Here is a 26,646-nt window from a genome sequence, read left to right on the forward strand (position 1 = left end):
CCTCTTGGTTTCTAAATGTCTCCAACTTGTTGCAAGTTGTGGCCCATGTTGTTTCTTGATTTGGATTGTCTACATATTTCTTATTTGGCCTTGTTCAGATCGTTAGCTCAAGGAAAATCCTAACTCTGGACTGCTTGCTTATTCTGATCCCTGAGTCCACGTGGCTCTGCAACTTCTTAGTTCTGTCCAAGTCCTTTCCCTGGCTCTTCATCCAACAATCTAGACCCAGTGCAGCTTTGGTCCTGATGCTGACACTTTGTGATGCTGAAGGATAGGATCTCAACCAATGATGGGGTTCAAACTTAAAAGCCCTGCAGATAAGTCACCAAAAGGTAGTGTACTTCCATGGGGATCAAACCCAAAGGAACCTGCCAGTCTCAACATATGGCTACCTAAAAAATAAATCCCATTTGAGAGATTTCCCCATCACTCCACTCACACCATCAGAAATCCATCACTGTCACCACCAACACACCTGCAACATATAGTCGGGGGAGTATAAGGAAAGTCTGTACATGCTAAGGGAAACTTATCTCTGGAGGCAAAAATAGTGTTTTATATAAGCACAATATGGGAAAGTGGGAACATTTTTTTTTCTGGTATTACATGGTAATAATTTCAGTATCTTTTCATGTTTATTTTTTTTGTGTCTGTTTCATAATTCCAAGTCCCAGCTCCTGAAATATCTGTGGGAGACAGAGAAAAGAACGGCTTGTTCTTTTGGCAGCCAACTCCTTCCAGTTACTATTTTCAATTACCAAGGGGATGAGGTAGAGCATCTCCTTGACTGAAATAAAAAGTAAGAACACAAAAATTTCTACCTCTGCAGTGCTTGGCATAGTGGGATGACCCCTGACTTTTATCTTTACTTTCTGGAAATGCAATTTAAGATCCATCTGCAGAAGCAGACGCTCTTTCTCACTTCCAGTCTCGATGCGGTTTGTTGTAGCTCATATTCATTCTGCATGTGTCTCTGGTGTTCAGGATGCTGGGCTTGGGAAAATGTCTTTCTAAGTGAGCCTCACAGCTCAACTCTGCCACACCACATGTTATCTGTCAAAGAGGACAGCCACCTGCTTAGGACATCAAACAGAGCAGTCTCCCAGCAAGTCCTGAGACTCAGTCCCTGCATTTTCATCCACCTCATTTGAGGTTGTCTTATGTGAGATAAACACAGGAAATAAAATGGATGAAGACAATCCTTATTGCACCTCTGTACTCCTCAGGAACACATCATGTGGTGGATGGAGTAAATGGGAGGAACATGAAGATTTATTCCAGCCACACCTAGAAGAATAGAAATTACCCCGTCTCCTACTGCCCCCAAACACACTGACACGAGTACCAGTTAAAGCCCATCAAATGGTAAATATCTGTCAATCAGCAGCAGGCAGAGTTTGCTTGTGTTGACATTACTGCTCTCAATCTAATGATATATCTGTTTTTCTTAGGGGCTCTCAGAAATGTGAAAAGACATGTTTCCTCTTTCCATCAAGTAGTGGAATATATTTGTGAGGAAATCATTTGTCAGGCTCTTTTTAAAAAGTTCTATTGAGACTTCTTTCTGATTTGCCCCCACAATTTCCTGTGTCCATACCCCAATCAGAACACTTCCATTCAGGTTGGTTCCTTATTAACCTATCCACGTTGTCCCGGAATGCAGGCTTCCCGATGCCAGGGCCATGTCAGTCTTACCCATCTCTGCCTCTTCAGGCCCTAGCACAATGCTTCATTTATATCATCCAATAAATACCTAATCAATGAACAAACGAGCCTCTTCAGAGAACTGAGGTCATATGCTGTGGTGGAAAGTACCTGAGAGCTTGGGGGAAGAACCGGCTTAGGTTTGCTCTGTTTGCTATGAATGGAGAGACTCTGAGCTTCTCACCCTCTCTGAGCCCGGGTTTCCTTGTCTGTAAAATGGGAATCACAAGGAGGACTTCTCAGGGATGTTGTGAGAACTAAGTGAGATACAATGTATACAGTGCTTGGCATCTAGTAGGCTTAAAATATTCATTTCCTCCCTTTTTCCTCTCCCTCAGAGAAATTATAATGAATACACTTTTGATTGCTGATGGAACTATTGAATGGCTTGTACAAAATGTAAATATAAAATCTTACTGACAGGTGTTTATGTACTCGCCTAATGTGTATCATTGGAAACTATGGTGGCTTTAATGCTGTTAGACTGCTTCTCTCAACCCTGGCTCACATCAGATTCAGCAGATAATTTTTTTTTTCTTTTAGACTGAGTTTTGCTGCGTCGCCCAAGCTGGAGTGCAGTGGCGCGATCTCGGCTCACTGCAACCTCTGCCTCCTGGGTTCAAGCAATTCTCCTGCCTCAGCCTCCCAAGTATCGCTGGAGAGTTTTTTTTTAAATCACCATGTCCTACACACCCCAGACCAATAACCTCAGAATCTCTGTGGTCGGGACCCAGCCATTAGTAAGTCTTAAAGCTCCAGGCATGATTCCAACAGCAACCAAAATTATGAACCACTGGATAAGACGGTACAATGGCCAGAAACCTGGGGAAACAGAGATATTCCTTCTGCTACACTCAGCGAATGCTCTGCATTGGTGTTTGTTTAGGGCTAAAAGCCACAGCTAACAACGATAAGCATTAGTTTGCTTTCGTTTGTTACCAGGTGAGGGTACCACTTTAATTTCCTCAAGGAGAGAGGTGACCATGGTCTAGAGTAAGATTCAGATATTTCTGGCTATGCTGCTCATACTTGTAACACGTTTTTAAAAACTATGTTCTTTAAATATCGGTATCTGCCTCAGATACAGAACATCTTCTTTTCTCTTTCTTTTCTCCTCCCCTGTCCATTCCTCTTTCTGTGTCACTCTGTCTACCTAACACTCAGTTCAGAAATCACAAAGTCCTTTAATGAGGTTTTTACATCAGTGTTCTCAACACTGGTTGTACCTTAAAATCACCTGGGAAGTTAAAAAAAATCTGGGCCCACACCAGACCAATTAACTAAGAGTCCCTGAGGGATGGGGCCCAGACATTGGTATTTTTAAGAAGTTCCCAGGTGATTCTCGATCTACAGCCAGGTTAAGAACCATTGTTTTATATCAAGGTTTCTTCTTCCCCTCCTCTCAGCCCCTCAGATCCACATTCCTATTAACCCCACAGTAGCTTTCATGTTGAAAATAATAATAATAATAATAATAATAAACCCAGATTTTTTTTCTTTCCTTTTTGAAAGAAAAAAACATCTGTTCCACCCACATTGATGTTCATTCTCGATTAATTCAGCAAACATTACTATTAAGAACTTGCTAGGCACAAGACACTGGCTCTGCTAGATGCTGGGAATGGAAAGAGGGAAGAAAGAATTTGTTCCTTCATGCTGCTGACTACAGGAACACAAATAACTTCAACAGAATGTAGCATGTGCTAGGAGTACAACATATACTACTTGCCAAGCTTCACTGAACCCTTTCCATCCTCCCGTGTTATCCCACTTCATCCTCACATGACCCTATGTGGTAAGGATTCTGAAGATCACTACTTTTCAGAGGAAGGCAAGGTTTAGAGAGACAAGTGAACACGTACAAGGACACTCAGGTCCTAAGAGGTGCGGCCGGGATTTCAACCCAGGGTTTCCTCTTGATTTTGTATTCTAGCCTTTACGCTCAAGGAGAAGAGTGAGCCTCACAAAACTTAATTTATTTTAAGAATTTATTTATTATTAAACGTTGGGGTTGGGTTCTTCTCAGGCAAAGTAAATTTTAAGTATCATGGCAACAGACTCCAGAGATTTCTCATTTACAAACATTGTATAAAGAGAGACGTTGATGCTTTGAGTAAATCACAAAAGCAACATATCCATAGGGTATGTTGCTCTTGTCTTACTCCTCGAGTCAAGTGTAACAGTCGCATGGTCAGATTTCATGGGAGAGAAGAAGTATGGCCTGGCCAACGAGGGCAGTTAGGCTGAATTACGGAAAGTGAGAATTGGAGGGAACCTTAGGAACCAAGGCCTGCCACACTAGACAGAAGAAGAAACTAAAGTCTAAAGAGAAAAGGGACTTCCAAAATCAGACTGCTAGTTGGTGGTGGAACTGGACCTTGAATTCAGCCAGCATGTTTCCCCCAACTTCTTTCAGCAAAACCCACCACCTCCCAACTTGAGGCTCAAACAGATGATTCCATAGTGAGGAAAGAACAATGAGCAAATTAAGAAATTGTTCCTATTTACTCTATTCCTGAGCCTGATGTTAAGCAAAGGCTTTTGCTTTGGTTAGAGTTGTGGGTACACCAGAGCGATTTAGTAGAGCCTGGCTCAATATTAGAAACTTCACACTTGAAAAGAAGTGTATAAAAATTCCCTAGTTCCATTTGCTACTACAAAATCAAAGCATAAGCCCTTATTCAGCATGAACTAAAGACCAACAAAAGTTTTAATATTGCTAATTGTCCTTTTTCTAAGACCACAGTTTATTTTACCTTTAGTCCAAATACAGTCCATTTGGACTGTAACTCCCCAAGCCATTTATTGCCTCAGTCCTGTGTCTCTGAAGTCTTACATTCCTTAGCCATTGGGGGTCAAGGCCCACCTGGGCTCACCTCTTACTCCATCCCCGCCCTCCAGCTCTGGTGTGAATCTACCCTCCGTTTCCCTAAGCCCAGAGGTAAGTTAGATGCCTCCCCTGCAGAACCAGGCATTCAGCCAGACAGGGAGTGAGTATTCCTAAAACCCCTGGATTCATTCTCTTGAAAGCCTCATGGTGTACGCCAGACTGAACAGCTAGCTGTGGTAGGAGCAGGAGAACAGCCAGCCTCAGTAAGAGGCGCTGAAGAGGCCAATCAAACCCCTTTTGACAAAGCTCATTTCTAGAACAGGATATTATGAGGGTGGGCAGCCCATCTGCCTGGGGTGTTTTCACCCACTCAGCCCTCATGGTTTAGGTGGACGCCAAGCACAGCCCACCTCAGCCACAAGCAGTCCTCAGGGACTTCCAGCTCCCAGTAGTCTTTCTGTTACTATGGATACTTGGCTCCTGGGACAGAGGTTGGCTTGCCCAGGGTCACGTCAGCACCCTGGTAATAAGTGCTGCAGGTGTCCAGGCAGACAAGGCTCCTTTTCCTGCTGGACACATCCACCATGAGAGATGAAGGGTGAGCATCCCTGCATAGCTTCTCTGCCCGTCTCTCTGCTAGATGCTGTGTCTGCATTCTCTTATGGTTCCCAGTCGTAGCTACATAGATAGCTACAGTGAGTACCATGAGGGCAGGTCATAGGGCTAAATGCCAAGTCCAGGTAAGATTCCCAAGCACAGAGAAAGGATTATGGTTTCCCCGACTTCCCTAATAAGGTACAGTCCATGTCCTAGAACACTGACTTCCAATTTTTAATGTACACACCATTTACCTGGAGATTTCATTAACATATACTTTCAGATTCACAAGTCTGGGATAAGGCCAGAAATTTTGCATTCCTAATCTGCTCCCAAGTGATGCTGGTGCTGCTGGGCCCAGGGCCCACACTGAGTAGCAACATACTAGGTCAGCGGTGCACAAAATCACCTGGAGGGCTAATTGAACCACAGATTGCTGGGCCACACTCTGCTCACCCATAGACTATTTAAGCAACACTGCCTTATTCATGAATCCACCCCTCAGATCAGTCTCTGCTTTGGAATTCTTTGACCCTTAGACTATTTAAGCAACATTGCCACGTACTCTTGTGTATAGGGCTTTAAGAGTATGCGCTGTTTCAATGCCTATAGCAACAGCAAAGGAACCACAGCAAACATTTATGTTATGAGATTCTGATGTAATGGGTTCAGTTATGGGCCCTTGAACTCACATTTCAAACATATCCTCAGGCGATGCTAATGCTGCTGATATGGGGATCACATTTTGAGAGCCGCTGTCCTAGATCATTCCGGAGATGTCAGCTGTTGTGGCTTAATTATCACGATTAAAAGCAGTGGTTCTTGGCCCTGGCCACACAGCTGAATCATCTGAGGAGCTTTTCGCTGTTGCCCAAGTTCCATTTAGAGGTAGTTAAATCAGAATATCAGGGCATGGGGCCTGGGCAGTGTCATTTAAAAAAAGTCCCCAGACAGACTGCAAGGCGAGTAGCCCTTCCTGGGACTACACAGAGCACTAGCTGCATACCTGTGAATAGGCCTGGGTTTCAGCTGCACACCTGTGAACAGGCCTGGGTCTCAGATGCAGTCTGTTCACAGCACAGATGAAAATTCAAGGACAGACTATGTTGACAAAAGTGAACAGAATTTACTAGACTGTCTCTCCTCTGGTCAGGAGTGAAGTCCCTTTGAATGCTGGTCTTTACTCTTTCAGGTCATCAAAAGAAACACAGTACTTTAAAGTTCAGTATGACTGCTAAGGTCCCCCCAACAATCTCAGGATTTCCATATCCTTCAGGATAAGCGGGGACATGGCCCAACTGCGTTTTATAGTTGATGGTCTTAGTTCCTGTCTACCTCGTGCTGGAGAGTGAGGAACCTGAGCCAACAAGGACCTGGGTAGGAGGGCAGTGGAGTGGGTTGGGAGGTAGAGTTATGGGCTCTAGCATTCCCCTGGGATGTGACCAGCCATGTGACTTCTTTTCTTCTGGACCAGTGGATCACCATGGTGCTCTCTCATTCTAACATCAAAGGCTGACTTGGGGAGTGGGAAGTAAAATAGTAAGGACTCACTCACTTGTTAGATAAATTTTGAATAAATCTTGAGCAGGAAAAGAAGTTAAATCTGAGTAACTCAGCCATGTTTTTCTGAGAAGTTACAAAATTATATGATCTTGTCATAAATGTTTATCAGTACTGCTTATACTCACCCAAAGACCAGTGATTAAAAATTGAGGAGACTGAGAAGCAGGAACAGGAGACAAGGAGATAGCTTAGGAGTAGAGGATAGGGCTGGAGAATGCGTGCTGGCAGCAGGGGTCGGGAGCAGAAGAGGAAACCGCTACACATGTGAATACAATCCATATGAATGTCTGACTGCTTCTGGTTTGTTTTTCCAGGCTACCATTTTTTAAAGGAACCTGTGCTGATTGCCATCATCGGTTCTCTCACTCTCTCTGTAGACCAGGAGACCCTGGCCCTATTCTCAACTTGAGCACAGCCTAACTGGGTAACCTTGGGCACTGTTTCAGCTCTCATGGCTTCCGTTTCTTTTCTTTTTTTTTTCGTCTGACTCCTACACAGGCTGGAGTGCAGTGGCATGGTCTCTGCTCACTGCAGCCTCCATCTCCCAGGTTGAAGAGATTCTCCTGCCTCAGCCTCCCAAGTAGCTGGGATTACAGGCGTCCACCACCACACCTGGATAATTTTTGTATTTTTAGTAGACATGAGGTTTCACCATGTTGGCCAGGCTGCTCTCGAACTCCTGACCTCAAATGATCCACCCACCTCAGCCTTCCAAAATGCTGGGATTACAGGTATGAGCCACCACACCTGGTCTCGTTTCCTTTCTTTTTCTTTTCTTTTTTTTTTTAAATGTGGGTAAAAGTCTCTATTCTTTGTATCTGTAGGAATAAAATGAATAAACGATGTAGCAGTGCTCCTTGCAGGCTAGCTGGTATGCTTGTTTTCATCATCTCCCCTGCCAGAAGAATGAGCGAGGTCACCCACCTGATGCCTGGACCTCCATGATGTACTGATGCAGATCCTGTCCCTGCTGGATGACCTCAAAAGTCATGTTGTTCATGGCTAGCTTCCGTTCTGTGTGGCGCTGCAGCCGCTGTTCTGCCAGGGTTAGGTCTTCTGTGTTGAAGTCATTCATCTGCCGAAGCAAGTCTTCATTCCAGGCGTCTAGCTCTGCTGTCACCTGTGAGGGAACCACTGTCGTCAGCACCGGCTCACCAGGTCCATGAGAGACTGTTAGGTTAAGACTTACAATTCCAAGCCTTATTCATGAATCCACCCCTCAGATAAGTCTCTGCTTTGGAATTCTTCAACCCTTAGACTATTTAAGCAACATTGCCGTGCACTCTTGCATACATGGATCCAAGAGAGCTCTCTAGGTTTTTCAATGCCTATAGCAACAGAAAAGGACAAACAGCAGCAAACATTTATATTATGAATTATGGCTTATAGAGTTTTTGCATACTCCTTGCTGTTCAATCCTCACAATAACCCAATGAGGCAGGCATGATGGAGATCTCCAGGTCCATCTTCTAGAAGAGGAAGTTGACCCTCACACAGACAGATGAGGTGATTTAACCTGCCAGAGACAGATAAAGTTCTTCTACTAACTGCAAAGACTTTGTCTACCATCCCACCGTGGTTGCTGTAACAATTTTCATAACTAAAGAGGTTCTCAGAAATTAAGTAGTGAGTTTATTTCAGAAACAGAAACAGAGGGCTAGAAAAGCCTGGTGAATGGCCCAAAGTTACACAATCAGTTAAAGAGCAGTGTCCATCAAACCCAGGGGTCCTACTCTGGTTCCCATGTTGTATTGTGCAACATTCTGTCCTTCTATTACAAAGGTTGACACCTAAAAATAGTGACTAAACACTAAACAAAATATAAATGTGTAGCATACCTCCAGAAATTCAAGCAGATTTAATCAATTGAAAGGCATTCATGATTCTAATGAATACTAAAGCACGTAATGAATGGAAACATTGCCCTAATAGCAACTTGCTAATTGTCCATTTCTCTACATCTTAACTCACATGACTTCACCAGGTCTACTCTCAGTTTTCTGCTAATAGGGACTAAATCCTATACTTCCTTTACAATCTCTGCAATCATCCACAGACTAGGAACTCAGAAGACTGAACTAGATAACTCCACCTGTGTGAATCAAAATTAAAAGTTTGTAAATGTGGTTTTCAGATCTGCTATCTCATGCTACCCCCATGACACCCCTGTGAAGGTGACAGCATGTGTACTGTCATCCTCTTTTCTCAGGAGAGGAAAGTGTCACTCCAGGTCACACATTCCCAGGATGGCCCAGGCCATCTAAGCATATATCCCAGAGCCTTAGTTGAGTGGTTTTCATGATGCTGGGTCTCACACCAGCTCCCACATGGCATAACCTTCCAAGTTAGCAAAAACTGCTGCTCCAGGAGCATCAGTGACACAGGGAGACAGACGATGGACCGAAGCAAGTGGGAGCAGTGCTCTTATATCCCATGCTGGGGCACACATGCTGGGATGGGAAAGCCCAGCAGCCCCTCACAAGGGGCTGCTGTCTGGGTCACAGGATTTCATTTTTGTCTAACAGCAAGACCCTTCTTCAAGCAAAACAGAAACAGGTTAAATTGTACTTGCTCTCTTTGAGGCAGAAATGGGGACATTGAAAATATCACCCTCGCTGCCCTAGGTTCTCACTTCACACCCCATATCTTTTCAGGTCAACTGAGAGAACTGCTGAGCTCAGCAGGAAAACCCAGCATTACTTATTGTGGGGCATCCTTGGGGGATCCGGGAACCAGTGGGTTGACAGGCAACGTAGGTTTTTGTTGTAGCCCCATCTTTGAAAAGTACTTCATTGTCTAACTCAAGAATGGGGTTAGACTCGTGAGACTAAAAGAGATTATTTTTAAAAAGATAATTTAGCCTGGGTGCAGTGGCTTGTGCCTATAATCCCAGTGCTTTGGGAGGCCAAGGTGGGAGGATCACTTGAGGCCAGGAGTTCAAGACCAGCCTGGTCAATGCAGTGAGACCCTGTCTCTCCAAAACAAATAATAATAAATTAGCCAGGCATGGTGGCATGCACCTGTTGTCCTTGCAACTTGGAAGACTGAGGCAGGAGAATCACTTGAGCCCAGGAGTTCAAGGTTGCAGTGAGCGATTATTATGCCACTGTACTCCAGCTTGGGTGATAGAGACCCTGTTTCTTTAAAAAAAAAAAAAAGCATAATTTAAAACATAAATAGGCTTTTATAGTTTTTATAGAACTAGGCCTGTGAATATCTTTTCGTTACTGTATTTTAAAAACTGATGTATAATTTACATACAAAATACACATATTTTAAGCATTCAGTTCTGAGTCTTGACAATTTTATACACCCATGTAGTCATCGCCAAAATTAAACTATAGAGCCTTTCCATCACTCTAGAGAACCTACTTGTGCCCCCTTCCAATCCATTCCTCCCCTCCCCAACCCACAACTAGGTACTAATTTCTGATTTCTAACATCATAGATGTAGTTTTGCCTATTCTTGAATTTCATATGAATGAAATCATACAGAATATATTTTTTTAACATTTGTTTTTTTCACAACATGTTGTATCAAGATTCATCCATGTGGCTGTGTGTATGCGTAGTTCATTCCTTGCTACAGCTGAATAGAGTACCACTGTATAGATAGGCCACAATGTGCTTATCCATTCTCCTCCTAATGAATTCTTGGGTTGTTTCCAGTGTTTAGCTAATACAAATAAGGTTGATGTGAAAGTTCTTATAGATGCCTTTCTGGGGACATAGGGTTTCATTGCTCTTGCATAATTACCTAGGGGTGGAATTACATATAGGCCACAGGGTAGGTGTATGTTCAACTTTATAAGGGAACCATCAGAGTTCCTCAAAATGATCGTAGTATTTTACATTCCCAGTAGCAATGTATTCAAGTTCCAGTTGCTCTACATCCTCACCATCATTTGGCATTATCAGTCTATTTAATTTTAGCCATGCTAGGAGGTGTGAAGCACTATTTCATTATGGTTTTAAGTTGTATTTTCCTGATGATTCATGATGGTGAGAACATTTTCAAATGTTTATTGACCATTTGTATATCTACTTTTGTAAGATGTCTTTTCAAGTCTTTTGCCCTTTTTAAAAAATTGAGTTAATTAATTTTTCATTGTAGATTTGTAAAAGTTCTAAATATATTCTGGATGTAAGTTCTTTATTGGATAATATATGGAAAATAGCCCAAACCACAATTTTTACTCCATTTTCTGGCCTACAAACTAAGGGGAATTAGAATAAAACGAAGACAACAAGCATGAAAGGAAGAGCCTGCCTTTTCTTTCGATTTTAGGTTCTGTTTGTTTCTGTGAAACTGAGTCTATGAGGTATCTATTTGCTGCAGGAAGATCCAAGGAGTCCCATAGCCAGGAATCTATGGAGTAGAAGGTGCCAACGGTCCTGGTGAGGGAGAACAGAGTCAGGTCAGAGGGCTTTAGTTGAGAGAGTGATCTCAGAGGTCTGGGATCTTGGGAATTCTAATCTAAGCTAAATGTGAAATATGTCCAGGATTCTATATCTGGTGTTTCTATATTCTTTCCTCTCCTCTCCTTACTCTCCTCCACTCTCATCACCTGACACCATTGAATTGAGGAACCCAGGTCTGTTATGAAGCCTGGAGAATGGGAATTTCCAGGGCCTCCTCCTAAGGCTGCCCTCCCTGGGTCCACAGGCTCTCTCCTCTTTCTGTTGGACTCCCCTTCCTTCTCTCCCCCAGGCACTGATGCCCACAGCTTTCAATTAGTCTGATTTGTGTGTGTTTAATGTATACTGGAATTTAAATTATTCTCTTTCCTAAGTATTTTCTGTTTCCTCTAGGAATGTTTTTTCATTAGGTTCTTCCTCCCCATCTTCTTTCTGGGGCATAAGGTTGGAAGACAATAGGGGCCCATTTTTCAAAAAGAAAAATAGTTGTTTTCAAACATGAAGTTGACCTTACTGCTAATAAACAAACCTTTTTTCCAGCCTTACCCTGTGCTCTTGTTATGAACCAGTCAGGTGGTTTACTTGCTGATGCTAAGAGCAAGTTCTGCTGTCTCCAGCCTTCTTCACTGGTCTAATAGCCCTGAAATGCCCTTGTCCTTCCTCCCAATCTGCTTAAGCCCTGACCACCCTTCAGAGTAAACCCTCTGGCATGAAGAGCTTCACAACACCCAGACCCAGATATTTTTCTCTGGCTTATCTAATAACATGGGTCATGGGTGAGTCTGCTAATACAGAGAGACAAGACTGAAAAGAAAAACCTGTGCCAGCGAGTGAATTTAGTGATTTAACTCCATCTGGAGAGAATTTGTTCAGGCTAGAAACTAGGGCCTGAAGCCAGTGAATGTAAGATGGAACACAAGGTTCCCAGAGGGCATTCCACTTTCAGTCAACCTATTTTGCTTTCTCCTTCCACTCAGTTACCTCCGTCTCAGCTCCTGGCCCGCTCAGTTCCCCACTTGCTCTAGTGGCCTCTGTCTCCCTTACTCTCCTGAATTAATTGGAGAGTTAGGAAATGATGACTTATTTGACAGACACATCAGCAATATTTCTATTCTAACAATTATCTACTCTGAGACATCAATAAGGGAAACCAGAGAAAGAGCCAAAATAAAATGTAAAAAAGGGGGTAAGAGGCAGTGGGAAATGGAAAATGAGAAGCCTCACTTCACAAAGAAGCCCAAGCTGTTCCTGCCAGATGAGATCCACCAAATCGCGTATTCTGCCATGAAAATTTGCTTCATAGGAGTTGGTTTAGCAGTCGCCTTGAGCTCTGTTTTCAGAGAGCTCTCTCCACTGGTTCCTCCTGTTTTCTTGGTATTCCCCAGTATTTATGTGTAGAGAAAGCTATAATCCCTCTTCCCCAGATGTTTTGATGTGTATCTGCCTGAATCAAAATTCACCTGCCCCCCTCTTATTCCCACTTCCTATGGTCTACCCACTTCAACTCTTTATCACCTGCAACACTGGAAATCTCACTGCGTAGTTCTTTCTTCAGATCAGTGTTTTGATGTTGGCAATAATGACGAAGAAGACAGTATGACTGAAGAAGACATTTTGCTTTGTATTGTGTATTTATCATGCAGCAGGCAGTGTGTTAAGTGTTTGACCAACTTTATTTAATCCTCGTAGCACTATAGGAGGAAATGAAAGCACGGAGAAGTCATATAGTTTTTCCCATGGTCTCAGAGCTGGTGGTGGCAAAGCTGAGCATTTAATGATCAAGTCCAATGCTCTAGCCATGGTGTTACATCAATAGGGCTGCCCCAAGAATTGATTTTGGGGCGTATCCTTCTTTTTACTATTCTCACTTCAGAAATGTGCCAGTTTTACCCTTCCTGTTTTCTTCTAAAAAACAAAACAAAACAAAACAAAAACAAACAAATAAAACCTCATAATTCAGTTTTCTTCACTTCACATGAGCCTTTTAAATTAATTCTATATTTTTGAGCAGACCAAGAAATTGTGTGTTTGTGGCCTTAGATAAATGCCAGGCATAATTTATCCTTGCAAGAAAACACACTGCCTTCCTCCAGTATTTTTTTTCTTTTTTTTAAAAAAAAATTTCTATGGAACGCTTCACATATTTGTGTGTCAGGGGCCATGCTAATCTCTGTATCGTTCCAATTTAGTGTATGTGCTGATGAAGTGAGCAGAGTACAGTATATTTTTAAAGAGTTTAGTAATTTTTTTTAAAACCAACTCGGCCAGATTGCTCAGTATAAAGGTAATATTAACCCATATAGAATTCTTTGGCCCCAGAGGCCTTTGTCATGAATAGGAGACACATCTGCAATTTGGTTTGAGGCTTAAGTTGCAGCAGATAGAAGTGTGATTTGTTCCCTACACAGGCAGGGTTTCCGTAAGGCAAGAGCAAATGACTTTGGCTCCCACAGCAGGTGCCCTGAATAAACATTCAGGGATCTCCTAATATGACTCAGTAACACATCAGAAGAGAAACAATGAGAAAGAATAAGAAGGGATGTTTAATTGCTTAAAACCTGGAAGTAAATATATATATAAAAGAAAACATATTATGAATAATAATAACAATGTTGACTACAATGTATTAAGTGCTGATTAACTGCCAGGAGCTTTGCTAAAAATATTGTATGTTAACTTATTAAATCCTTACAGTATCCCAACAGGCTGGGAAATACTATCTCATCTCCATTTCTCAAATGAGGAAACCAAGGCTTCAAGGACAACTTGTCCGGCTGGGCGTGGTGGCTCACGCCTATAATCCCAACACTTTGGGAGGCAGAGGCAGGTGGATCACGTGAGGTCAGGAGTTCGAGACCAGCCTGGCAAGCACGGTGAAACCCCGTCTCTACTAAAAATACAAAAATTAGCTTGGCATGGTGGCACACAACTGTAATCCCAGCTACTCTGGAGGCCTGACCCAGGAGAATCACTTGAACCCAGGAGGCAGAGATAGCAGTGAGCCGAGATCAGGCTGCTGCACTCCAGCTTGGGTAACAGAATGAGACCCTGTCTCAAAAAAAAAAAAAAAAAAAAAGCAAAGCAACTTGCCTAAGGCCAAACCATTAGTAAAGGCGGTAAAACAGGTTTCAAACCCAGGCAGTCTAACTCAAAATACTACACACTTGATCACAGCATTACTGTCTCTCAGCAAAGGTGATTATATACATTAATCAACACTATATATGTTGCATATGTTAAGATTCAATCTCATTCCAACTACCACTAGGAAGAAAGGGTCCATGGCATTACATTGTGATGGGATGCCATTGACATACCTGCATTGTCAATTGCAAAATGAGCATCTTTCTGTTTTATGACATCATTATTTTTGTGAAGATGAGGAAAGTGGAAGACAAATACTCTCCACTGGCCTACAAATGCTGGCTGAGAGGGAAAGACATATTGCAGCTGAAGAAACCATCTCATTGCGTGGGAAGAGCTATTTTATCTATAATGTATCGATACAGGTTACCACGATGAATAAACTAGCTAAAGTACCATGGTCATTTACTCTTGTCCAATATAATGTTGAGTTCCTCTCTGTTAATCAATTCTTAAAATGATAAGATTAGTGAATTCTAAAGCAGATTATTTTAAAGTGATCATAGCATTTCCCTGTTTTAGTAATATGTATAATCTCTCTGAAGAGCTAAAATATTTGTTTAAATAGCTAAAGACCTTTGGGGATATTGTAACAAATTTCCAGAAAAGAAAAGGGACTTGGAAGTAATGAAATCCACTCAGTTGTTTTAAATTTTTGGCAAAATAATGTGAGAACATATTGCAAAAATGCTGTAATTGATGAGTTCCAATGTTCAATTACTTAATTTCTATACCAATTGAATAATCTGGATAATTAGATAATTTTTATGGCCAATTTCATGTTCTTTTCTTCTCTATCATCATGATTAAAACTGAGGTCCTTGGCCAGGCACGGTGGCGCATGACTGTAATCCCAGCACTTTGGGAGGCCGAAGTGGGCAGATCATGAGGTCAGGAGATCGAGGCCATCCTGGCTAACACAGTGAAACACCGTCTCTACTAAAAATACAAAAAAATTAGCCGGGCGTGGTGGCAGGTGCCTGTAGTCCTAGCTACTCGGGAGGCTGAGGCAGGAGAATGGCGGGCTCCCGGGAGGCGGAGCTTGCAGTGAGCGGAGATCGTGCCACTGCACTCCAGCCTGGGTGACAGAGCCAGACTCTGTCTCAAAAAACAAACGAAAAAAAAAAACCCCTGAGGTCCCTGATATAATCACAACTGTCAATTAACAAGGTTGGGAGGGATCTTGGTCATTCCTTTTTATAATTTTGTCCATCCCATTGCCTTTTATCATTTTGAGATTCGTGGAACTCTATTCTCCTTTTAAAAGCTCTCTCTTTTGTTGAAGAGCTCCTATAACATATATTGCTCACTCATTCCAGAACCTAGTTATGCTTGAGTGTCAGAATGTTTCCCCCCCGTGTAAGCTGAACACCTTCTACCGCATCCTTACCAGAAAGAAGGAGCATACAGCATTTGAACCTTGATAATGTTACTTGAGCTGAGGTCCACAGCCCCAGATCCACCCCATTACAGAGCGATCTGAATATTCCATCAGGGATTTTTGACAGTTCTACTGAAAACAGGTGACCTATCAGAATACTAAAGCTGTGTGAATAATCCTGTTTATTTTTTTTTTAAAAAAAGGATGATAGTAAGGAAAACCTCTCAGTGATCCTGAAATTAATTTGTCAAAAAGTCTAGAAGAGACTATGAAATAAATATTTTGTGAGGATTAGGTTTACTTCATTGTATTAATTCTACATGTTTTCCCCAAAGGTTCTGGGGGTACATTCAGAAAATGTGATAGTGATCATTAGGAAGAGTCCACAAAGATGCCCTTAAATAGATCTTAGCGTCTTTCTTGATATAGTTGCTATGTTCGTGGATGTGGCATGTTACAAACGTGGAGAACAGCAAGGCCTTGCAGTCTCGAGTGGATTTTATGGAAGAAAAAGTGGCAAAATTGGACTAGATGATGGGCCCTTAGATGATCCACAGCTAACAGTGACTGTGCAGACTAATGGCTCTGTGTCCCCCAGAGAAGAGCTGTAGTGACGCACCAGACAGCCCTGTCTTACCTGCCCAACTTTTCAAACAGCTACAACGTTGATAGTAATAATAAGTTAAATTTACATCTATTTTCACAGGCAGAAGAACTGTGCAAAAAAAAAAAAAAAGAAAAAGACTAAATTTGAGAGACAAAATATAAAAGCTGCCATTTAAGTTTTTTGGTTTTTTTTGTTTTTTTGTTTTTGTTTTTGTTTTTAAGTCAGTGTACTGGAAGCCCTTATTTTGAAATGACAACCAGGAGCTTTTAAGCAAGCAAAGCCTAGACAAGACAGGTGATGAAGTCATTAAAAAGGTACCTATCTCCTGGGCTGCACCAGAGCCAGTGCTCTGAAGAGGACACATCCAAGCCTGCATGTGAGCCAGGCTCCCTTCAGCAGACAGTGACCAAGACAGTCAGTGGCTGGAGACCATGTCCTATCCAGAAAGAGATGAATAACATAGGGGATACATACCACAGAGGGCTGACACTAAGGAGAAATTATAATAAAATATTTAGAGTCGGGGGGATTGCAGAAATAACTCATACAATCTCACCGTTTTTCAGATAAAGGAAAAAAGGCCTATGATAAGCATTTTCAAATATTTTTAAGGCTCCCAAGTAAGAGGGAGCAGACTAGTTCCTTTTTCTTTTTTTCTTTCTTTCTTTTTTTTTTTTTTTTCCAGAGAGTAGAACAAGGACTGAAGTGTAAAAGGTGGAGATTTTGGTTCAACATAATAGTGAGATCGTGAGCTCCCGCCTTTCTTCTCCCTTCCTGCTAAGCCCCTTTCTGGGCTCTGGAGATATTCTGGTAGAGGCTGGATGGCATCCTCCAGGGATGCCAAATCCTAGCCACCAACTTTTGCCTGCCCTCAGATGTAACCTCATTGGGAAACCCTCCATGGACATCCTGACTGGGCTAAGTATCTGCCCCTTCCAGTGTTCTCTGCAAACCAGGAGACTCTATCATAGAATTCTTAAATTGTATGACGACTCTGTTTCTATGTCTCCCTGTTACATCCTCAATGTCCAACATGGCTTTTGCTGCATAAGTAGGTGCTCACCAAATGTTTACTGAACTGAATTTCTATATAGGTAAAAGGCTGACTGAATGGTCTCTTTCTAATATAAAATGCTAAGGGCCTCTGCAAGCAACTAATTGAAGAGTTGAGACCACCAGTAAGTTATAATCATCTTACCTTCTTTAGGCAGAAGTTTCTTCCTTGAATGCCGTTTCTCCCCAGCCTTAGTCTGGCCCCTATTTGCTTTACATGAACCCCATAGATTTAGAATTGGTAGATCACCCCCTACTCAGGTTAATTACTCAATAAACTTCCAGGTACGTTAAGCACACCTTGCTTGCAATTACACAGATATTTAAAAGAAAAACTATAAAGGTGGCCCATATTTTCAGAAAGTCCCTTGTCTAGAATATCCATCTTTCTTGGTGTCATTTCTAAGGCTTTCCAACATGAGTATGCCCATCTCAGAAAATGCCCCAAATTATCTATTGATAATAGAAAAACTATCTTGATATAAATATGCATATATGTGTATATATATTATATTATGCACATATATTTTATCAAGCCAATACAAAGTGTATAAAATTTCCCAGGATTTTCATTAGTAGACTGGTGCTGGAGTCTCACTCTGACCACATGGCAGATGGCTTTGTGGAGGGCATGAAAAAGAGGGCTCCTCAGGGAAGGTAGGAGTGTCACAACTCCGTGGGGCTCACTGTAGCTCATTTGTTCACTGCTTTCTGCACATTTCAAATTATTGCTTTTTTTCATTTGTCCAGTTAAATAGACGTGTCTACTATCTAGTTTTAACTAAACTAACCTTCACAAAAAGATACATGGTTTAACGAGGTTCCTGCAAAGAAACTGCAGTTTGAAGATAATACTAATCATGAAAGCACAAGAGAACTTTGAATTCTCTGTCAGTCACATTATGGGGTAAAGCAACAATGACAATCTAATCCGATCTCTCAAGAAACCAGGGAAAAAATAATTGGAAATTACCAGAAGACTATTTGAAATATGGAACCCACAACTTCTAATGAAAAATCTAAACCTCTCCCCAAGAGCGTGTTGAATTTTGAAATTATTAGCCAGTGACCAAACATCTTTATAACTTAAAAATCAATAAATATTTATATGTAGGGGGTTGCAAGTTCAAAAAAATTGAGAAGGTACATAATCAAAAATGTTCGGAGACCACTGGCCTATTCTTGCTTCTAAAAATATTTTTCATTTCTTTCTGATTGTCCTTCCTAATTGTATAAAACTTGGAAATGTAAGAAAGTATCAAAAATAAGAAAAAAAAATCACCCATATTCTTACCATCACAAAATCAACACTTGTATTTGGTGAAATGTCTCTTCTATCATAACTAGTTTATATAAAATGTCTTTCATAGAAGGAGGCTGAACCAACAGGAAAAAAACATTACAGAACATCATGTTCCATTACAGGTCACTTTGGTCTCCATGGAGTCCAAGAAGGTATACTAGAAATCCAACTATGGGCCTGGTTTTGAGCATCTGACTAACAAATTTAGGATGTTTCACTTTACGTGGGCGCACCCTAGGATCTCATTCCAGGTTATAAAGCGAGCACCATTATCATTGAGTAAAAAGAGATTGGTGCAGCAGCTCATATGCTATCCTAATGATTACAGTAACTGGCTCATCTGGGCCCTCAGTGATATGGCTAAGGAGTCACGCTTAGATTCCTCAGATGCAGGGTAGCAGGCCTCCTCCAGTGTTCGGTAATCCCGAGGAATGTGGAGCATGTCTATCAAATGCCTTCCTTTAGGAAAGAAACCACACTGTAGGTCCTATAATCACAGACCCTACCCTGGCTTATGTCAGCATAAACACACCTCTCATTACAGAAACCACCCTCAGGTTCACACTCAGAAGCTTCTCTAAAAGTTTGTTCCTCATCCCCACAGTGAGACATAGCTGGTATTTGAATAATCTCAACACCCTCAAAAATAACTTCTGACAATCTGACTCAAAGCAGAACTTTCATAGGTTTGGCAGGATTTCCAGTTCTAAGATTAGATGTAGCATTCTCCCCAAGCTTTTGGGCCTCCCCCACAAGACAAGGGAATAAGACTCCTTCTAAAATCCAGTTATAGCCTACACCAGAGGATGCAGAATCCTATCATGATTTTTCTCTCCCTCACTTTATGAGGCCCTCACACTCGTGCTAGCCTGCACACCAGGTTGTCCAGTTGTTGTCCAGTACTTGGGGTGGGAAGAGGAATTTTTATACATACAAAGGCTAAAGAATGCAAATCCCACAATCTATTTGTTTATTTTTTATTTTTTTCTGAGACAGGTTTTCACTCTGTCATCTAGGCTGGATGGCAGTGGTATGATCACAGCTCACTGCAACCTCCGCCTCCTGGGCTCTACTGATCCTCCCATCAGCCTACTGAGTAGCTGGCACCAGGGGTGCCCACCACCACATCCAGCTAATTGTATTTTTGATAGAGATGGAGTTTCACCATGTTGCCCAGGCTGGTCTTGAGCTCCTGAGTTGAAGTGATCTGCCAGCCTCGGCCTCCCAAAGTGCTGGGATTACAGGCGTGAGCCACCACCCTTGGCCCCATAATTTAAGTATCAAGTTCCTCTCTCGTAATCTTTAAACCAGATCCAATTTTAATGCATGTGATTTAAACCCACATTTTTTAAAGGATATTTTCTCCATATGTTTTAGATTGTTTTTTAGGAGTGGAACTGGATTTGCCTAGAATCGATGCAAGCAAAGACACCCTTATGACGCCCCCAGCTGATGTGAGGGGCATAGACGATGTCAAAGCGAAGCTAACTGACCCATTCCAGCACTGAACCAGCAACACTGACTTCCAGGCCACAGCCATCTTTTCAAATAAAACTTACTCCAAACCCTCAGATTGTTTCCTCCCCCTTAAGCATGTTTTGAAGCAGACCCAGAATGACAGGAGAGTAAACAAGAAGTACAACAGCAAAACCACCAAACCTGCTAACATAATTTCTCCATGGATATATTCACTCTCAGGGGGCAAAATGGAGCTGAGGAATGATTGCAGGAGTGCCTTTGGCTACTTTAATCAACTTAGCCTGTATTTATTTTTGTACATCTCAATCCAAATTACTAAAGAATAATGACCCAAACCCTCTCTTTTACCTCTTTACTACCTTGTTACCCTGCCTTTAAAATGTTTGCTACATACACTTTTCACTACATGTCAATATTTTTATTTTCCCACTGGCATTCTGATCGTTTTTCAAAACATGTTTTGATACTACTTGCCACCTGAAATCCTGACAGTACATTCAAAATAAATAAAAAGTATAAATAAATTCACATAAGGTTATGAAATCAGTTGGAAGGATAGTTAAGATCTAGATTTAAAGGCTTAACTTCTCCTTTGTTCCAGGACCTGCCCAGAAAGCATCTTTTAGAACATGAAATCTTTAAGCAAGAAATTACAAGTTCTCCCAAGGTGGCAGGAGGTACAGATGTGCTTGTAAGAAAGTAAAAGATAGGCCGGGCGCGGTGGCCCAAGCCTGTAATCCCAGCACTTTGGGAGGCCGAGACGGGCGGATCACAAGGTCAGGAGATCGAGACCATCCTGGCTAACACGGTGAAACCCCGTCTCTACTAAAAATACAAAAAACTAGCCGGGCGAGGTGGCGGGCGCCTGTAGTCCCAGCTACTTGGGAGGCTGAGGCAGGAGAATGGCGTAAACCCGGAGGCGGAGCTTGCAGTGAGCTGAGATCCGGCCACTGCACTCCAGCCTGGGCGACAGAGAGAGACTCCATCTCAACAAAAAAAAAAAAAAAAAAGAAAGAAAGTAAAAGATAGAAAGATGAATACCTTTATGATTGCTTTTCTTTTACACTTCAGATTCTCAATATGAACCTTTTTGGACCCAGGATTAAAGCAAAGGGTAGCTGTTCCCAAGACAGTCTCTTGTATTGAGTTGGATTAGGATGGGATATTGGAGCTTTCAATATATTAAAAAAAAAAAAAATTTCCTTCCAAAGCTGTTCCACTGAAGTTTCCGCAGATATTATTGGGAAGATCACTCTCCAGAAACCCAGAAGCCCTAACTCCAAAGAGATGGTTGGAATTTCTTAACAAAGTTAAGAAATGGTGGGTGGAAAGTTGGTTTTTCCTCCTACCATACCAGCCAGGAGCGAAGAGAAGACATGCCTTTAATTCAACCCTTTGCCATCCCTGAAAAGGAAAAAGTGCCTGATGTTGGATATTCCTTATACCACAGAAACCCTATTGGCCTGGCTTTAGTTACCGTTTCAAAGCAGAAAATATTAAAAGGGGGAAATTATGTGAGAGAAGACATTACTAATTGGTATGATAAAGGGGACATAAATTTACCAGAATATGGGATTCCAACCTTCCGAAAATAAACTGAGGAGTTTATGAGAAGAACTAACAAATGGTCTTAGCACAGGCTTACTTTCTTAATAGGTAGAAATCAAACTGCAGATACAAATTCCCCTTCCTGTGGTGCTTGGCTTCTTAATGGCTGTGTGATTGAATCTGATGCATGATTTATATTATCAGCTCTAAGGAGGCCACCTAATTTTAACATCTACCCATTCATAAAGCTGTGAAATTCAATGACTCTACTCCAATCATCAAACTACCACCTCCATGGTATTTCAGGAAAATGCCAAGTAAGACTCTAATAGATAGCAATAAAAAACTTCTTGGCTGGGCACAGTGGCTCATGCCTGTAATCCCAGCACTCTAGAAGGCCGAGGTAGGCAGATCACCTGAGGTCAGGAGCTCAAGACCAGCCTGACCAACATGGTGAAACCCCATCTCTACTAAAAATACAAAATTAGCCAGGTGTGGTGTCACATGCCTGTAATCCCAGCGATTTGGGAAGCTGAGACAGAAGAATCGCTTGAACCCAAGAGATGGAGCTTGCAGTGAACCAAGGTTGCGCCAACGCACTCCAGCCTGGGCAACAGGGCAAGACTCCATCTCAACAGAACAGAACAAAACAAACAAACAAACAAAAAACCTTCTCAAGAAAGTAATCTACAGACAGAAAGTAAACTAGAGGGGCTCTGCTCGGCAGTAGGGGATGAGAAGGACTGGAAGGAATATGTTGTGGTGGACTGGAAATTTCTTGTGTTCTAAAAATGCATGCTGGATGCTCTAATTTCCTTAGGCTACTGCCCTGTCCCTGGGGCAGTGCCCTTGGCCGGGAAGCACTTCTTGGCCCCTCTCCACCTCCCGTCCTGCTCCCCGCTCCGCTACCTCGATGGTGTACTGCTCAAAGATGCGCAGTTGCAGGAAGATGTCCAGCTTGATCTTCCGCTCATGGAACAGCTCCTCCATCTGCACCTGGGCATCATCAAGCTGCTGCAGGACCGACTCGATGTGGCTGATGGAACTGCTGTGGGGTGTTTTGTTGTTGGACACAGCTGAGTCCCTGTGGCAGAGTGGGGAGAAAAAGGGAGGGAGAGGCCTTTCCATGTTAAAAGTGACAGAGAAGGAGGGGGACCTTCCTCATCTGAGCAAGGTGGATGTGAATCAGTTGAGTCATTCAATCAACAGACATTTATCAAACTCCTGCTGTGAGCCTGATGCTATCTGCTTAATGAGTGAACCAAAGCTATATGCATCCTGTTTTGGGTTCACAAGTCTATTTCCAAGACTAGTTGTTCTCCTATTCCTCAAGCAGACTTGTGAAAGAAATAAGATGAAATAATGTATGAGAAACGACTCTAAAAGGCATAAAATATTAGAGAAATGGAATGGTTCCACACTTATATGTAGTCTAATATGTATAGTTTCAACACACACATACACACACATACATCTATCACAATACATACAGACAAACATATTAAAGGCATATTTTTAAAAAATCTTCCTGCTTTTACTTCACAGACTCTTTGTTAAAACAGATGATGTCATGGTTGCCAAAATTGTAAGCATGCACTTTATAAAGCTATGCTAAAGTTATGGGCTGGTGTTATTATACTAAACAGGCTCAGGCTATACTTAGGAAAGCATAGGATCTGGAGCCTGCAAACCTGAATTAGGTCTCTGCTCTGATATATTTAGGCTGGTGGTCCTGGGAAATCACCTCTCTGGGCCTGAGCTCCCTTATCTGTCAAGTGGACTCAATAATAGTGGACTTAATAATTTCTGCCCTGCTTACTTCACAGTTTGCTGTTAAATAAGAGTGCACATGAACTAAGACCAGTAACATGTTGTATGGATGAATATTACTCCTGAAAGGACACAAGTGAAGTGTCAAGTGCTGAACAGGAGAGTAAAGGCTAGATCCTAAGAAGCTGGGACAACCAACAAAGGCTGCAAACAGTTTTGATGTAGGGGTTTGAAGAAATGGAGAAACACAGTCAAGTAACAGGAGGAGGTGTAGCCTCCTCTGAGCAGGCAGAGTCTATATAAACATAGTAGGGAGAGGTGATGCCTTGTGGAGGGAAACCGAGAGATAAACAGATTGATTTGCTCAGCAAAATGAGGTGGTGGTAACTATAATAGGAAAATGATGGAGGCTAAGTTAAAGTTTAGATTCCATAGGGCCTTGAGTAAGCTAGAGCCCTAAAACTTGAAATAAACTGGCACATTCATTATCTTGTGACATCTTAGCTTCTCATACAACTTAAGGAGTCAAAGGACAAGGGGAAAATCATTTATTTCCAATCATCTTATCAGCAGGCTTTCTGAAAGCCATGTTCTTTCAGCCTGTGTTTGTCTCAGAAGCAGTGGTATCTGAGCTCATTCTGTTTCTGAAGATGGCATAAGGTTAATTTGTTAAGCACCCTTCTGTCTACCATTCAGAGGGCTCCCAATTCCTGCCTCCTCACCCTGGCCTGTTTGTCGTGATACAGGCACAGTTTCTACTCCTATAACTGCACGGACATCCCCAGGCATGAAAAGAACATGACATGTACTCAGTGCTATCTGCTATGTATTTGTTGAGGGCTTTGCTGCTGGGAGGATATGATTATTCTCCTGGATTGTTCCTCTCAGTCTGTCTCCATCATTCATCTTCCAGAAGGAAGAGAATGATTTTGGACCACTTTATGCGGCACTATGTCCGTGTCACACTCACTAGGAATCACAGAGATGTAAAATCTCCCTTAGGTGCTCTAGTGACAAGTGTCAGAAAAGTCAGGAAGACCTAGGGAAGATGTTTCTGGTGTGTGTGAGGTGTCCTGCCAATGCCCACTAAGCACCGTTTACTTCTTTTTCTCTTTGACTTGCTTTGATGTCAGGGAGGGGAGCCTAGGTTAGAGTCAGGTTACTGGCACAATGAATGGTCGCCAGTGGCTCTTGGTCATATGCCTACGGTACTCTCTGAAACCCATGGAATTTTAATCTTGCAGAGCAGGCATCACACACATTGTTGCCTTTGCCATCATCAAGTAGCCTTATGCCCTTAGGCATTGTGCAGGTTTACAGTTGTTAAGAACGAGTGGCATCTCCATAGGCCTAGCCCCACAGAAAGTGAAGCCAGCCAAGCCTGTGAAAAGTATTTGAATAGATAACACAAAGCCATCATAAAATTCTAGAGCTGCCAGAACTCCTAGAGTGAACCCCTTAATTACACAGCCGAAGCAGCTGAGGCCCAGAGAGGTTAAATGACTGTCCACTATTTGGAATTCTCTTCAGAAGCAAATGACAGTGGAGTTTCCTAGGGAGGCAGACAAGGCTGTCATGTATTATATATTCATGAAGATGAATTAGGGGAAGAAGGAAAAGAGGCTGTCTTGTTAGCATGCAATAGGAGGACTTGGAGCATCTCATGTGCATGTCTGGAATAGAAATTATTAATTTCCAACAGAAAAACATGCCAGGGCCTTCTAAAGGTAATTTCTCACTGTTTATTTAATTGGACAACTGGTATGGGTGAAAAAAACCGTCTCCAATTGACGTAATTCCCTCAGGCCCTAAGGCTGGCCTGGGACTTGCTGATGAGATTATTTCTGTCCAGAGCTGGCAGAGGTCCCAGCACTCAGTGATTTTGGGATAGGAACAAGTCCCTGTGGGCAGGCATCATTAGCACCATCAAATCCTATTTATACAGCACCTGGGCATGGGGTTAGTTGCTGAGGGCTTGCCTAAGGCCTCATGACACTTTATCTAAGGAGCCAGTGTCCTTGACAGGGACAGAAAATTAGATATTGATGCCAATAGAAAGGAGGCAATGGCCTGGGTAATTCTAAACAAATGAAAAGTTTTAGACAGGATCTGTCTCCTTAGTTATGTTTGTTTAGGTTGATGCAGAAGGAGTTTTATTTTCTGGGCAGGTAATAAAAGGAATGGTAAAAGGTCATAATTGGGTAACAGGGAACTGGTAGGACACCACCACACTTTTTCTGCGTCTTCATGGGTCCAAAGTCAAACATCAGCAAAATGATCTGATTTTGCTGACTGGGGCACTGGAGGTCAGAGTTCAGCCTAAGACCAGATGTCAGATAACACTATATTCCATAATGTCTATTTCTCTGCATTAGCAAACATGCCCTAATTCTTAAAGATTTTTTACTTTTTTTTTTGTCTTTTGTTAATTTTTGTTGTATTTATGTTACTTACTGATGGCTGAATAACATCCTGAATGATAAATAATGCTTTGAAACATTAAAGTTTTTCCATTTACTATTTCATTCTAGACTCAAGTTGGGTATGGTGCAGGCATTTTTACATCTTACAGATAAAGAAACCAAAACTCACACAAGACCACAAAGCAAGATTTTGCTGAGTCAAGACTGGGACAGGACTTATCTCACGTCTAGCCCGAGGCATTTCCCACTGGAAAGCTCTGCCCATGCTGACCTGGCCTCGCTGGGCTCCCCCAGGGAGGGAGGCGCTGACCTGAGCTGCTGGATAAGGTCTTCGCCTTCCTTGATGACATTGAGCGTGGCATCTAGAGTGGCGGTCTGCTGCTGCTGGAACTGCTTGATCAGTTCCTGGACTGCATCCACAGAGTCTGCACAGACATCCTCCAACATCTCCTTCTGAAGGTCTTCCATCCATGTCCACAACTGGAGAGAGAGAGCAGAGACTCCACTCAGGGAAGATGGGAGAGGCCAGGGCTGGGGTGAGGGCAAGGTAGCTAGACTGGAATCACCCAACTTACTCTCAACCAGTCAGTGCCATTCTGATCAGCACACCTATGGGTCATTTTGTGTTTTTACATTTATATTTATCACCAGTCTTTGCTAAGTTTACTCCATTGGTGTTGACAGTCCCTAAAGACAGGAATCACCCCTGGGTTAACTTCCCTGTGGTTCAGGGAAACCTACAGGTGTGGTCTTAGAGCAAGGAGATCAGTCATCTTTGAGACACTACTAGGAAGAACAGGAGACTAGAATAAACGAATATTATTT

At 42.3% G+C, this 26,646-nt stretch overlaps 1 protein-coding gene and 1 pseudogene across 5 annotated transcripts in view; both read right to left on the reverse strand.

Moving 5' to 3' along the window:
• The window catches only part of LOC117083389 (kalirin), a 499,428-nt gene that overhangs the window by 103,547 nt on the left and 369,235 nt on the right, over window positions 1–26,646 (reverse strand). For 3 of the 5 annotated variants that reach the window (XM_033210971.1, XM_033210970.1, XM_033210974.1), the window contains exons 12-14: window positions 26,093–26,301; window positions 22,538–22,712; window positions 7,619–7,814 (exon numbers count right to left, since the gene is read on the reverse strand). In XM_033210971.1, the coding sequence (XP_033066862.1) occupies window positions 7,619–7,814; window positions 22,538–22,712; window positions 26,093–26,301 (580 nt within the window). The remainder of the gene's footprint in view (window positions 1–7,618; window positions 7,815–22,537; window positions 22,713–26,092; window positions 26,302–26,646) is intronic. The other 2 variants (XM_033210973.1, XM_033210972.1) reach the window with 1 other exon arrangement.
• LOC117084649 lies at window positions 13,229–13,324 on the reverse strand (annotated as a pseudogene).

Source organism: Trachypithecus francoisi, unplaced genomic scaffold (genome assembly GCF_009764315.1).
Source record: "Trachypithecus francoisi isolate TF-2019V2 unplaced genomic scaffold, Tfra_2.0 Lachesis_group0, whole genome shotgun sequence".
Lineage (NCBI taxonomy): Eukaryota > Metazoa > Chordata > Mammalia > Primates > Cercopithecidae > Trachypithecus > Trachypithecus francoisi.